At 33.1% G+C, this 16,107-nt stretch overlaps 1 protein-coding gene across 2 annotated transcripts in view; it reads left to right on the top strand.

Moving 5' to 3' along the window:
• scn5lab (sodium channel, voltage gated, type V-like, alpha b) overlaps window positions 1-16,107 on the top strand; it is a 139,373-nt gene that overhangs the window by 90,931 nt on the left and 32,335 nt on the right. For both annotated transcript variants that reach the window (XM_026241624.1, XM_026241625.1), the window contains one exon: window positions 5,980-6,429. In XM_026241624.1, the coding sequence (XP_026097409.1) occupies window positions 5,980-6,429 (450 nt within the window). The remainder of the gene's footprint in view (window positions 1-5,979; window positions 6,430-16,107) is intronic.

Genomic DNA, 16,107 nt, shown 5'->3' with positions numbered 1-16,107 from the left:
ACTAAAACTGAAAAAAAAAAATGTAATTCGATTTTATAAATAATAATAAAAACCACACTGGATGTTATGACCAGCGTCCTCCTTCTTTAACATCGCTGAAGTGACCAACGGGAACCTCCTAAAATCTCTGAATCTCTCTGGATCAGGCTCTCATGCTGTTTCTGTCACAGCAGATTCTGTGACCCAAATAGAATTACACAATTCACTTCAAATGCTGACATTTAACAAATGCTTTTGTTTTTGATTCTGATGTTAAGTGGAGTTTGTGTTCTGACTGCTGCCTGTCTCAGTTTACTTCTTCTGCCATGCAACTGGATCCATTCATTTATTATTTGTTTATTTTATTTTGTTTATTTAGTTTTTACTTTTTTCTTTGGATTTATTTAAGTTGAGTTATATATATAACTTTAAACTTTAAAATATATATATATTGAGAAATATTTTAGTGAGATTCTTAGTTTTTGTAGTTTTGCCTGCTTCAATACTTCTCTTGTCGTGCAATTGGTTGGTTGGTTGGTTGGTTGGTTGTTTGGTTGGTTGGTTGGTTGGTTGATTGGTTGATTGGTTGATTGGTTGGTTGGTTGGTTGATTGGTTGATTGGTTGATTGGTTGATTGATTGTTTGGTTGGTTGGTTGGTTGGTTGGTTGGTTGATTGGTTGATTGGTTGGTTGATTGGTTGGTTGGTTGATTGGTTGGTTGGTTGGTTGGTTGATTGGTTGATTGGTTGGTTGGTTGATTGGTTGGTTGATTGGTTGATTGGTTGATTGATTGTTTGGTTGGTTGGTTGGTTGGTTGGTTGGTTGGTTGGTTGGTTGATTGGTTGGTTGGTTGGTTGATTGGTTGGTTGATTGGTTGATTGGTTGGTTGGTTGGTTGGATTGGTTGATTGGTTGATTGGTTGATTGGTTGGTTGGTTGATTGGTTGGTTGGTTGGTTGGTTGGTTGGTTGGTTGGTTGGTTGGTTGATTGGTTGGTTGGTTGATTGGTTGATTGGTTGATTGGTTGATTGGTTGGTTGATTGGTTGATTGGTTGGTTGGTTGATTGGTTGGTTGATTGGTTCGTTGGTTGGTTGGTTGGTTGGTTGGTTGGTTGGTTGATTGATTGCAAAGCTCCAGTATTGACCAGCGCTTTTTGAGTTCACTGAAGCTTTTATTTTAGCTGAATTATGGAAGGTTTATTCCTCGTTGTGTGCTTCTTAAAAACCAAACATCATGTTTCTCTTCTGTTTGTGACCCAATAGCACACATCTGTTTCCTAGAAACTTCTCAAATAGGTTTTAAAGCTTCAACTTTTTCTGAAAAATGCATTGAGAAATATTTGAGTTCATACTGAGATCTGTTCTGATTGCCGGCTTTGATTTTCATGGAGCTCTCAACTTTAAGATATTTTGACTTGATTGCAGGTTTTGGAATTTTGTCTCTCCCTAAACCCTGTAAGAGACACACGTGAGATTATTGGGTGTATCGTGAGAAACATCAGAGACAGTTTCCATTTACCCTCTGTTTAACTTCATTGGTGGAGAAGCATTTGAGTCATCCCGGAGATCTCCTGTTTCACTCCTGATCTTACGTGAATAGATGATGCTGCTCTGTGTCCTGAGACATTAAACGCTTGAGCGTCTCTGTGCTGTTATACTGAATGACCCAATGGGCCTTTAGCCATCGCCTGAGGCTCAAAATAGCTGCTACTGTTAGTAACCATCAGTGTTTTACATTAGAAAAATCTGTGTGTCTTTTGCCATCATTTGGCACTTTTAGTCTTTTAAACAGTTCTAGATGAATAAGAAATTATCTGTTTGGATTTTGCTGATATTCTGGCCAAGAATCTTCCACTTAAACATGAAGAGAGTGTTTGGCTGACAAACAGTGTTGTCATGTAGCATATAGAGGTGGATTTATCTGAAAGAGGTGGTAGCAAAATAATAGACAAGCTTGGGGGGGAAATTAATTATTAATATCATATATAGAAAAAATATAATGCTGTAAATGATTGAAAAAAATATATATATGTTACTGTCTGTCCAAAAGTAATAGGTAATGCATTTGTTAACCTGTCATCCACACTTCTTCTGAGACCAAGGGCTTATTAGCAGGAATTAAATGCTTAAATACATTATTTTATTCAGCAAGGATATATTAGACAGTGTTATTATAGCATCATTGTGATACTTTTATAGTTTTCATCGGGGTTATAACTGAAAATAAAACCATAAAAAGGCTAACCATAAAACCATTAAAAAATGTTTTAACTGAAATAAAAGAATAGAGAGAGAGGGAGAGAAAACTTATTTCAGATAGATGCCATATAGAATATAATTTCACATAGAATAAAAAGATAAAAAATATCAACATAAAAAAAATTAAAAGAAAAGAAAGCAAAATAACCCTTTTTCATTAAGATTTTCTGTTAGTTCTGGAATTTTAGTCGAAGTAGTAGTGATTTTGTCATTTTTATTATTTTAGTTTTTATTCATTTTATTTCATATTTAGTTTAGTTAAACTGAATGAAAATGAAAATGATTGCTTTGGAAGCTAGTTGTAATAAAGTAAATTCTTCTTTTTTTTTTAACTTTATATTCATCAAAGAATCGTGAAAAATAATGGTTTCCACAAAAATATTGAGCAGCACAACTGTGTTCAACATTGATAATAATCAGAAATGTTTCTCGAGCAGTAAATCATCATATTATTCTGATTTCTGAAGATCATGTGACACTGAAGACTGGAGGAATGATGCTGAAAATACAGCGGAGCATCACACAAATAAATTACACTTTAACACAGATTCACACAGAAAACAGTTATTTTAAATAGTAATAATATTTCACATTTTTGCAGCATTCATGTTTAAATAAATCCAGCCTTAGTGAACAGAAGAGATCTTCCCAAGCACAAACTTTCAGTATACAGTATTTTGACAGTCCGGTGTGTGTGTGTGTGTGTGTAAACACGGCCAGATTGAAGGTGATCTGATAGTAGAGTTTCCTAATGCAGACATCACTGGAACTGTCAAGCTTAAATGCAGTACTTCAGTGTGAAGCACAATGCACAAAATCAGTGAAACCCCACGCACTCTTTGTAAGCAGCAATTTAGCGATATGTCATGTTTACAAGAGCTGATGCTAATTTAGTCTCTAATTAACCTTTGAGTGGTGCAGCGCTGCCGTCGCTCTGATATTCCTGACTCTGAAGCGAGGTTTGCACCAAGCAGATCTCAGGAACAGTGCCATGCTGACTCGCCTTCATGCAGGTGACCGAAACAGTGTGCTGCTATGGCAACAGTTTTGGCCCACAGACAGCCAATGGGGCAGCTGCATGCTCTGAAACAGTTTTCACATGGGGATGCTGTTTTTGTTGGTATGACATTGTGATTTAGTTTAATCGGTCATGGGTTTTAGTGTTGACTGTGAATGTTTACTGTAGCTCAACCTCTTGCTTATGCAAATGAACAGATCCTCTCTGGATGCATTTTATTTCATGCATTTAAAATACTAGACATTTGTGTTATTTCTCATTTTGCATTGATGGTATATATTGCTATTTTACTTTGTGCAATCAAATACTAATCATTTACATTATTTCTTCAGCGTATGACTTAGATTGCATTGGAGATATTTTTTATTTCATGCATTCGCATACTAGACATTTACATTATTTCTTACATTCGCATTGAGGATACTTAAAAAAAAAAAAATTATAATATCAGATTTTTGTATTATTTCTTACATTGCATTGAAGACATCATTTTTTAATTTTACTTAATGCTTTTAAATACTAGACTTTTTACATTATTTCTTTAATTGCATTGAAGATATATATTTTTATGTTTTATTAATGTATTAAAATACTAGATTTTTATATTTCTTACATTGCATTAAAGATAGTTTAAAAAAATATTAATGCATTAAAATACTGGATTTTGTTTATTATTTCTTACATTGCATTGAAGATATTGTTTATTTTACTTAATGCATTTAAATACTAGACTTTTTACATTATTTCTTACATTGCACTGACGATATAAATTTTTTTATTAATGTATTAAAATACTAGATTTTTTAATTTCTTACATTGCATTGAAGACAGTTAAAAAAAATATTAATGCTTTCAAATACTGGATTTTAATATTATTTCTTACATTGCATTGAAGATATTTTTTTATTTTACTTAATGCATTTAAATACTAGACTTTTACATTATTTCTTACATTGCACTGATAGATGTATGCTATGTCTCTGTCATTTCTATTTACGAAGGGTCTTCATGGTGTTGCATAATCTGGATATATTGTAAAGTGTTTATTTTGCTTCAGAAAAATGACATTTCTATGAAATCTGTGAATGAAGCATGCTGTTAGCGTTGTTTTGAGAGACGTCTCACACGTGTAATTGGGGATCCTCGGGGAAGGGGATTCCAAGCGTCAGACTTTGATTGGCTTCTTTCATTCATGAACTGCAGCCGAACAATTATTGGCAGGAAATTGCAGCTCCCCACGACGCTGGAGTTGATTATGAGAGCAACTGCACTCGGAGTGCATCTAATCAAACACACACACACACACACTGCCCACTGAACACGGGCCTGTCGCCCCTCTCGGAGCGTGTAGGTGGTGGATGTGACATTTAAACCAGTTACACATCTCACCTGCTGTTTACAGGCCTCACAGTGACAAAACAGCCCTGTGTCACGGGACATGAGACCTTTACACAAGAACTCCGTCCTGACTCGGATCTGAAATGTGATGTTTATTTTGAACAGCTATAGGAGTCGCAGTAGAATAGAAGAATAAAGTCATGTCGCTGTGCTTTAAGGACTTGTTAGAGGACATATCTACCGCGCTCTCTCTTCTGCGCCACACAACAGATGTGATGCTGATCATTCTTCACACAATGATGTCAGATTCATGATAGCATCACAAATGATCATTTATAGAAGAGTTTTTATGTTTTGTGGAGCATGACTGACTCTGCCTACTGTAAACATTCATTGCATTGCAACTGTTCTTGAAAATTGCTTTTTTCACATGATGATGATGAAAGTATTTTGGTTTACGAACATTGGTTAAAAATTAAGATGTAAACTAAAATCATATTTCTTGTTTCATATATACTTATGAACAAGGTTCCCATTGTATAAGATCATTTTAAAAGTTTGATTTCTGGACATAGAAAGGATTTTATTTAATTTTAATTTTAATTTTAATTTTAATTTTAATTTTAATTTTAATTTTAATTTTAATTTTAATTTTAATTTTAATTTTAATAAAAGTTCACATTTCAACTTATTAACTTATTAACTTATTAAATCTCAAACACTTTTGTTGGTTACATATTGTTTTTTGTGAGTTGCAAGTGATTAAAAAAAAAAAAAAAAAACTAGAAAGCGAATGTAATTTTACTGGTAATAAGCAGTGTAAACCAAGAAGAACATTCAGATATTAGAATTACAGAATTTAATTATTTATAATTGTTTTATTTTATTATTTTAATATTTAATATTTTATATTACATAATTAATATATTTTATATTAAATAATAATTAAAAAAAAACATTTATTAAAAAAATATTCAACCTCCAAAATATTTTAGCTAGTAGAATTAGTAGAATTACTATTTTCAATAAATAAATAAATAAATAAATAAACAATTACAGAAATTCATTGGTAGTCAAACATGTAAACCGTGAAGAATATTCAGTTATTGGAATTATGAAATGTAATTATTTATAATATAATTTCTTTAAATATTTTAATATATTTACAACTCTACATTCTGTAAATAAAAAGTTTGAAAAATCAGCAAAATAGTTATTATAGCAGAAGCTTTGTTATAAATCAGAAATATCTTCAAAAAGCTTGAACATGGCTGGTTTATAGTGTATAGATTCTAACTGAAAAGAGCTGCTGGTTGGAGTGGATTCGGAGAGATTGTGTCTGTTTCAGATTGACTCTTCTGAATGTGGTGCATCTTCTCTCTTCAGGTTTTGAACCTCTTCTTGGCGTTGCTCTTGAGCTCCTTCAGCGCAGACAACCTCTCATCTCCGGACGACGACGGTGAAATGAACAACCTGCAAATCGCCATCGCTCGCATCCAGCGCGGGATGCTGTGGCTCCGGCAGGCGCTCTGCGACTTCTTCAACGGGAACTTCAAGCGCCGCCGGCAGAAGGCCAAGGAGGCCAAAGCCATGCTGAAGCTGAAGAGACTGAGCCAGCAGACGCACTGGGCCGAGGGTAACGGGACGGCCGTCATCGAGCGCGCCACGGAGGACGACAGCTACATGACCAACCCCAACCTCACCATCAGTGTCCCCATCGCTCCCGGAGAGTCCGACCTGGAGTTCCCCGAGGAAGATGATGACGAGGAGGAGGAGGAGGAGGAGGAAGATGAGGCCAGCGAAGGCTCAGAGGAGGAACAAGAGGAAACCAAACGAGTGAGTCAAACAACACTCACCAGGGTTATTAGAGTTAACTCAATCTAAAGCCATTAGAAAACATTCCGTTAACTGAGAAATATATAGACATACACATATACATATACATATACTTATACATGCACATATACATATACATATACATATACATATACATATACTTATACTTATACTTATACTTATACTTATACATATACTTATACATATACATTAGGGCTTGCATAGACTAGTCGAGTAGTTCAACCACTTCAACCACTAGACGGCGCTGTCGGAAACAATTGACTACTCCAACATGCATTAACCATAATGCGTACAAAGAGTTTGCAAGTACGACGTGAATTTTAGGATTACAATATTGCGTGTAGTCTATGACCTTATTTATGTGTTGCATGTAAAATTAAAATATGTAAATAGGGTTGTGCCTGAAGCCAAATTCCTTATTCCGAATGGCACGGTACTTGTCGGGCTCGGGTCCTGTCGGGCTTTTAATGCCCGATTACATCTCTAATATACATATACATATACATATACATATACATATACATATACATATACATATACATATACATATTAGGCCTGTCAAAATTGCTCAAAAATGATGTTTGAATATTCCCTCTAAAAAAACACGAATATTCGAACTATTCGAACATCTGATTGCGCATGTTGTCAATGACAATTTAAGGTCGCGACTGTTGTCCCAAATATAGCAGGCTTCATTCAGTGATTGAAACAAATATTAATATAATTATAATAATTTAAGTTTTACAGCATATAAAACTAACATTGAATGCTCCGAGCGAGCTGTGCTGTGGTAAACATGGAACTTTTCCTTGACATGAAACGAAAAATAATCAAACCTCGGTTCCATTGCTTGACAGAACTCCCCGAAGCGTGCCCCATCCGCGATACTGATCAGTCTCATGTCCTTACAAATGAACGAAATTAATTTATCCGTTATGGCCTCTTGTCATGTTGCAGACAAAGAGCTTGCGGCGGGGGATGCAAATTAACGTTAAGTGTCAAGACGTGACTGTTTAGCTGGAGTTCCACATATTATGCCATGCTTATTTGGGTGCACATTTTTGAGATGTGACCTCATGTTGCTAGTTGTCGAATGGTATGCTAACTGTATCTTAAATAGCTTGCATACAACTTTATCTTGCGGGTCAACAATTTTACCTCACTTTCTCTGCTGCGGTCGAGTTGGGCTCTGCACTTGCTGGCATCTTCCATGAAGACGCGTCAACTTTCAGCAGTGATGCTGTGCCAGACAGTGCGACTCCTTTGACCTGTCCCTGAACCCTCAGGCGCGCTAGCATGCACACTTGCAAAGCAGACAACTACGCCTCTACTACCGCGGGCATTGTTTTCCACATTTTTTTATTCGAATATTAATTTTCACCTTCGAAATTCGTTTTTTTTAAACTATTCGAATATATATTCAAATTTAGAATATTCGTTGACAGCCCTAATACATATACATGTACATGTACATGTACATATACTTATACATATGCATATACTTATACATATACATATACATATACATATACATATACATATAAACATACTTATACATATAAACATATACATATACATATAGACATACTTATACTTATACATATACATATACATATACATATAAACATACTTATACATATACATATACTTACTGTATACATATACATATACTTATACATATACGTATACATATACATATAAACATACTTATACATATACACATACATATACATATACATATACATATACATATACATATACATATACATATACATATACATATACATATACATATAGACATACTTATACATATACATATACATATACATATAAACATACTTATACATATACTTATACATATACATATACATATACTTATACATATACATATAAACATACTTATACATATACACATACATATACATATACATATACATATACATATAGACATACTTATACATATACATATACATATACATATACTTATACATATACTTATACATATACATATACATATACTTATACATATACATATAAACATACTTATACATATACTTATACATATACATATACATATACATATACTTATAAATATACATATAAACATACTTATACTTATACATATACACATACATATACATATAAACATACTTATACATATACATATACATATACTTATACATATACATATACATATACATATACTTATACATATACATATACTTATAAATATACATATAAACATACTTATACATATACATATACATATACATATAAACATACTTATACATATACTTATACATATACATATACATATACATATACATATACATATAAACATACTTATACATATACTTATACATATACATATACATATACATATAAACATACTTATACATATACTTATACATATACATATACATATACATATACATATACATATACATATACTTATACATATACATATACATATACATATACTTATACATATACATATAAACATACTTATACATATACATATACATATACTTATACATATACATATACATATACATATACATATACATATACATATACTTATAAATATACATATAAACATACTTATACATATACACATACATATACATATAAACATACTTATACATATACATATACATATACTTATACATATACATATACATATACATATACATATACATATACTTATAAATATACATATAAACATACTTATACTTATACATATACACATACATATACATATAAACATACTTATACATATACATATACACTGACAAACAAAATCACTAACAAAAATGTTTATAATAGTTTTAGTTATCACCCTGTTTGGGAGACTATGATCCTAATCCTGCGTACTATTGGATTCATATTTGAATGTCTGGCTTATAAACGTGTTTATTAAATGTTAATTAGTGCTTCACTGGACGTTTCTAAAGTTCTGTGTTTAGTTTTTTGAATTGGTTTAGTTTGAGACATTTAGTTGTAAGCAAACGTGAAATATACAGTATAGTTTGCTTTGTTGTAGTTATGTTTGTTTTCATAATTAGCATTTGTGTAAAACAAATGCAGTCAATAAGACGCTTGTCTTGTCTTGCTCTGGTCGGTCAGAGAATCTGTAAAATGGAACGTGTTGTTTAGTGAGACTGGATCTATATTCTGTTTTAATGTTTATGCGCTCATGAATGTTTGATGTGAGTGATCGCCAGTTTTACTGCATTGAGTGCATTGTTTATGTTTCCTAAACATATTGGGTTTCCTAAACTCTGGTCATGTGTTAAGTGCTGTGAGGTGTTTTAGAGGGCAGCTGAGGTCAGACGAGGTCGAGCGCAGAGAGACTAATAAGAAGTTCTCAGACGAATGGGAATCGCAGAAATGAACGCCCACTCGCAACGGCTGTTTTCTCCAGAGATGATTTCACTTCAAAACCAGGCATGTCGTGTCCTCATCAGATGTCATGGACAGATTTATTTGTGTTTCATATGTACATGAGAACATATTGAACAGACTGAGTAAAAGGCTTGAGGTTAAACCCACTGAAACAAAGCCTGCGTTTCAGTGTGTGTGTGTGTGTGTGTGTGTGTGTGTGTGATCAACAGATGCACATGAACTCATTAGTTATTATGAAAGAATCTGATTGAAATACACAGACATATATATGTATTTGTGCATGTGTGTGTTAATCTATCATCTTTCTCTGTCTGTCTCTCTCTATATATTAATATTTCATTTTTAATTACATTTGTTTATATTTATAACTATTTGTAAATATATATTTTTAATATTTACATATTTATTTAAATGTTTCATATTTTATATAGTTTTATTTCCATTTTATTGTCCATTTTCAATTATAATATTTCTATTTCATTTGAAAATATTTGTTTTAAATTATTCTGAAATTTTGTAAATTTAAAAAAAAAAATTTTTTTGTTTAAATTTTAGTTTGTCATTTTGTTGTTTTTCACAATTTATATATATATATATATATATATATATATATATATATATATATATATATATATATATATATATATATAGTGAATTTTTATTACATATTATAATATTTCATTATTTTTTATTTTATTAATATAATTTTCATCATTTGTATTTTCATATAAATTCTAGTTTTAATTGTAGAATTTAATGATATGCTACAGGTTAAACTACTATAAATGAGAAATGTTGCTTTTAAAGCTATAGCTGATTTATTATTGTTATTATTTATGTTTTCCAGTTTATTTAACTCTAATAACCCTGGTCCTGTTTGTGGTTAGTCTGACTGCTGAAAGCATGCTGAACTCTTTAACAGCGAGGCATTTATTAATCGCTGGATCAATTAGAATTAAAGGCATTCTGAGTGAAAGTGCGTGTGATTTCCATTCCTTGCAGATCTTTATTCTCTAAGTGCTTTTCTCAGGTGCTCACAGACAGTGACCCGTAAGAGACTGGGATCTTCTCTCTGTTAGTAATGAATCTGGGCCGTTGCGTCCGGCTCGGCTTGTATTCGCACACCTGTGACCAAGGAGTTTCATTTTCGTCTCTTTAATCTTTCACTACACCTGTTCTACCTCATTCTGTCCATCTTTTATCTTCTCGGTCAGCTGTTGTTTTATCTTGCGCCGCACCTGTCCTCTCACACTCGATCTTTCGCTGTCCTTTCTCTCGTATCTCGTGTCATTTTCCCTCCCGGCACAGATTATCCAGGTTTCCCCGTATCACAGACACACTGTAACGCTTGGTAATAGACCACAACTTTCTCTCTTTTTTAATCATCAGAGATGTGGGAAGCATTTCCACCTCAGAACCGCTTCTATATTTGGTGTCATTAATAGGAAGTGTTCTGCTTTATTTATGAATACAGATGTATGAGTGACGCAGACTTATATTTTACCGTACATTTGCATTTTCATTTCATAGCTCTGTACTCCTGCTGTATGACAACTACTGACTCATTTGTGCTTGGTGTTATTTTTAGGAATTTAACAAGGAATTGTATTTATTTATTTATGTATTTATTTATTTATTTATTAAAATCCATAATACTCATATTTATCTATTAGTTTATTTGTAAATATAATTATATTATTATACATGTATTTGTTTGTTTATATATTATAATTATAAGATTACAATATTTAGTTTTTTTATTTAATTTTATTTTATTAAAAAATATTTTAATTTAATTTAATTTAATTGTAGGTATAACAAGCTAATATACATTTGTTTATGTATACACATACAAATATTAATCCACATTTGTTTGTTTGTTTATAGACACTAATTCAAAAAGTTAATTGATTGACTGATATAATACTAATATACATTTATTAAACTATTTATAGGTATAGTAATATATGTTAATTCTTTTTGTATACTATTTATTTATAACAGTAGTACAAATAATACAACATTTAGTAAATATTTATAAATATACTGATATTTATTTAATTATATTAATGTTCATGCATTTATTTATAGGTAGATGGATGGATTGATTGGTTGAATTATTGACCGATTGATAGATCAGTAATGCTAGTATTTGTGTGCGCTTATATGTTTATTTATGTATTTATTGTGATATTATTAAAATTAAATTTGCAACTCCTCTTACTGACTGATCTGTGTGTGTGTGTGTGTGTGTGTGTGTGTGTGAGTCATCTTTAAGGGATGTGATGTGTGGTTTAGTGTTTGCTGTGTGTTCGTGCGGTTGGTTTTCGCAGCGCTGTAATGTCAGATCGTCGCCGCTGGGCTCCGAGTCGACAGGATCACACCTGAATCACTGAACACAGCAGACAGACAAACACAAGCAGACACACATGACCCAACATCACCATCACACACATCACATCAAACCTGAGCGCTCTGCGTTCACCTGACGAAACCTCACGCTCCAAGCTTCTGCCATAATGTTAACCATCACAGAAAACAGGATGTGACACGAATGCTGCTGCTGGAGCTTGATTGGTTATAAACCTGGAACATTATTTGAATTATGCAAGTTTAATCATATCATTGTAATCATATCATTGCAAGTGATATAATTATAAAATATATTTATTTGTACACATTTATGTATTAATATACATGATTTTATTATATCATGAAATAAATAAATAAATAAATGTTTATTAGTTTTAGTATATCTATGACTAAAATTAATAAACATATATTTGTTTATTTCATACTGAGATCTATCAATATACTGTAATTTTTTTGAATACATACTACTACTAATAAACTTTATTTATGTATGTATTTGTTTTCATATATATACTGAAAAATGTATCTATTTATAGATATGCTAATATTTATTTATTTATTTCAGTTGTAAGTTTGTTATTTATTTAGTTAAATATTTAGTTCTGTATTTATAGGTAAACTACTGATAATTCTAATCTTTATTTATTTATTATTTAAGATATAATAACATTAAAACAGGCAGACAGACTGACTGACTGATTATTGGTAATACATTTTTTATTTATTTATAGATATAAAAATAGTAATATACATTTATTGATTTATTTATTTATTTAGATATATACTAATATTAATATACATTTTATTATTTATTTTATAATATAACAATACTTATAACAATCGCATGTTTTCCATTGTTTTTGTTCTTTAACAAACATCCTGATTTAGTATGACACGTTTCACAGTTTCACCAAAATCCACCTTTTTCTGACCAAAATAAGGTCAAAGCCTAATTATAGTTTGTGTTCCTCAAAAGTTCAGCCTGAAACTCGGTAAACCATATGGCAACGTGTAGAAGTTTGACCTCAGGATCTTGTTTGTGTGCTGCTGTCCACCCGTCCATCTCCATGTCTTCTGTCTCTGAGTGTCTTGGTGTGTATCTGACTCTCAAAGTGTGTCTCAGTGTGTCTCTGTGTCTGTGTCTTTTAGTATCTTAACATTTTTCTCAGTGTCTTGGTGTGTCTCTGTCTCTCTCAGTGTGTCTATGTCTGTTTATTCAGTGTCTTGGTGTGTCTCTGAGTGTCTCTGTGTGTTTCAGTGTGTCTCTGAGTGTCTAGGTTTATATCTGTCTCTGAGTGTGTCTATGTGTGTCTCAATGTGTCTCGGTGTGTCTCTGAGTGTCTTGGAGTGTCTCTGTCTCTCTCAATGTGTATGTGTTTGTCTCTGCATGTCTCTGGGTGTCTTTGTGTGTCCTTGTTTCTTTCAGTAAGTCTCTGTGTTTCTGTGTGTGTCTCTGCATGTCCCAATGTGTCTCTGTGTGTCTATGTCTCGGTATGTCACTGTCTCTCTCACTGTGTCCATGTGTGTCTCATGGTGTCTCAGTGTGTGTCTGCTTGTCTCTGAGTGCATTGGTGTGTCTCTGTCTCTTTCAGTGTGTCTCTGTGTTTCTGTGAGTCCCAATGTGTCTGTGTGTCTATGTCTCTGTATGTCTCTGTCTCTCTCACTGTGTCTATGTGTGTCTCTGAGTGTCTCTGCATGTCTCTGAGTGGCTTGGTGTGTCTGTGTGTCTGTGTCTCAGTGCATCTCTGTCTCACTCAGTGTGTTTCTTCGTGTCTTGGAGTGTCTCTGTCTCTTTCAGTGTGTCTATGTGTGTCTCATAGAGTCTCTTAGTGTCTCTGAGTGTCTTGGTGTGTCTCTGTCTCTCTCACTTTGTCTATGTGTGTCTATGTGTGTCTCTTAGTGTCTCTGAGTGTCTTGGTGTGTCTCTGTCTCTCTCACTGTGTCTATGTGTGTCTATGTGTGTCTCTTAGTGTCTCTGAGTGTCTTGGTGTGTCTCTGTCTCTCTCACTGTGTCTATGTGTGTCTATGTGTGTCTCTTAGTGTCTCTGAGTGTCTTGGTGTGTTTCTGTCTCTTTCAGTGTGTCTCTGTGTTTCTGTGAGTCTCAATGTGTCTGTGTGTCTAAATCTCGGTATGTCTCTGTCTCTCTCACTGTGTCTATGTGTGTCTCTTAGTTTCTCGGCATGTCTCTGAGTGTCTCTGCATGTCTCTTTGTCTCAGTGCGTCTCTGTCTCACTCAGTGTGTTTCTTCGTGTCATTGGTGTGTCTCTGTCTCTCTCACTGTGTCTATGTGTGTCTATGTATGTCTCTTAGTGTCTCTGAGTGTCTTGGTGTGTTTCTGTCTCTTTCAGTGTGTCTCTGTGTTTCTGTGAGTCTCAATGTGTCTGTGTGTCTAAGTCTCTGTATGTCTCTGTCTCTCTCACTGTGTGTATGTGTGTCTCTTAGTGTCTCTGAGTCTGTCTCTGCGTGTCTCGGTGCATGTGTATCTATCCTGGTGATTCTTCAGAGAAGACTTGAGCTCATTCTGAGAAATGCCTCAAAGTTCAAACTCTGATGACCCATAATTTGCCAGAATTAGATGCGTTTGTTTTTTTTGCTTGCTTGCACATTGCTCTACTTATGCCACATTGTAATGATTTCGACATTTATATGACTACATCACCTGCATATTGTGGGCTGCACTATAAAATAAAAACAAACAAAGATTTTTTTAAATCTCATTTAAAATTGTCGTGTCACTTTTTTTCAAATTGTGCAGATTATTATTATTAATAGTAATAGCAGTAGTATTTTATGGCAATATTGGTATACAGTATAATAACAAAAGTTTTGCCAAATTGTGCAGCCCTACAGACAACAAAATTGCAGTTTAAGTTGCATTCGCAGCTTTTATCATAAAAAGTGCAATTATATATTTTTACCCCAAACCATGCAGCCCTTATAAAAACTGCATGACAATGTTTTTATATTGTGTTCATCAGTAAGGCCCAGACAGACAGACGACCGTCAGTCAGACAGATCGGATCTCAGGTTTGTCTGGTAAACGGGTAATAAGGTGGTATGGATGTGTCCTGCATCCTGGCTCTAATGGCATCATGTGATTAGATTGTGTTATTGATGTGTTTTTGTGTGACTGACGGACATCAGCTCTCAGCAGGTGGATGTGAAGTGTTGGGATTTGTTTTTTATTGACGCTCGTTTGCTTCAGGGGAGGTTATTTATAGGGCTTTTGTGGCCGGTTTGCAGCGCTGGGATTCCTCATGCACCACGAGAACCACATGCAAACTTGAGTTTGTGTGCAAGATGAACAAAGCTGCACGCTAATGGGCTTCACGCTTTCTGACACTGTAAATACACAGTGATATTAATTGATTGAGGTCTCAGAAAAACTGGATCATATTTCACTTCAGTCTCATCAGATCATACAATAGCAGTGAAAACCAGCCCTGAATTATCAGTAATTGGAGTAAAGTTTGGGTTTATGACATGACAGCTGCGTGACTTAGGAAATGCTGAGTCATATTTTCATATTTCACCTTAAAATCATGATAAAATTATGCATCAACATTTGTTTGGCACAAAGGTAATGAAGCCTTTAATATGACCATTCATTTTTGTTGCATTGTAAAAAATATTTTCATGATAATAAATTACACGTTTACACATAAACAAAAAATAAAATTGAAATTAAATTTTTTTTTTTTTTTATTTAGTTCAGAAGAAATTGAAATGTGTAAACTGTTTATAAAGATAACAAAATCAAGTTAAAAAACATTGTATCACATTTTGCAATTTATTTTAGAATTTGTTGACAATTATTACTATTATTATTTTTGCAAGACTATCAAGTACACATTTAGCAACCAGAAAATAACTTTATT

The sequence above is a fragment of the Carassius auratus genome, linkage group LG49B (genome assembly GCF_003368295.1).
Source record: "Carassius auratus strain Wakin linkage group LG49B, ASM336829v1, whole genome shotgun sequence".
In the NCBI taxonomy this organism is placed as follows: domain Eukaryota; kingdom Metazoa; phylum Chordata; class Actinopteri; order Cypriniformes; family Cyprinidae; genus Carassius; species Carassius auratus.
The sequence above is the reverse complement of the archived record's forward strand: the minus strand, read 5'-3'. Positions and strand labels throughout refer to the sequence as shown.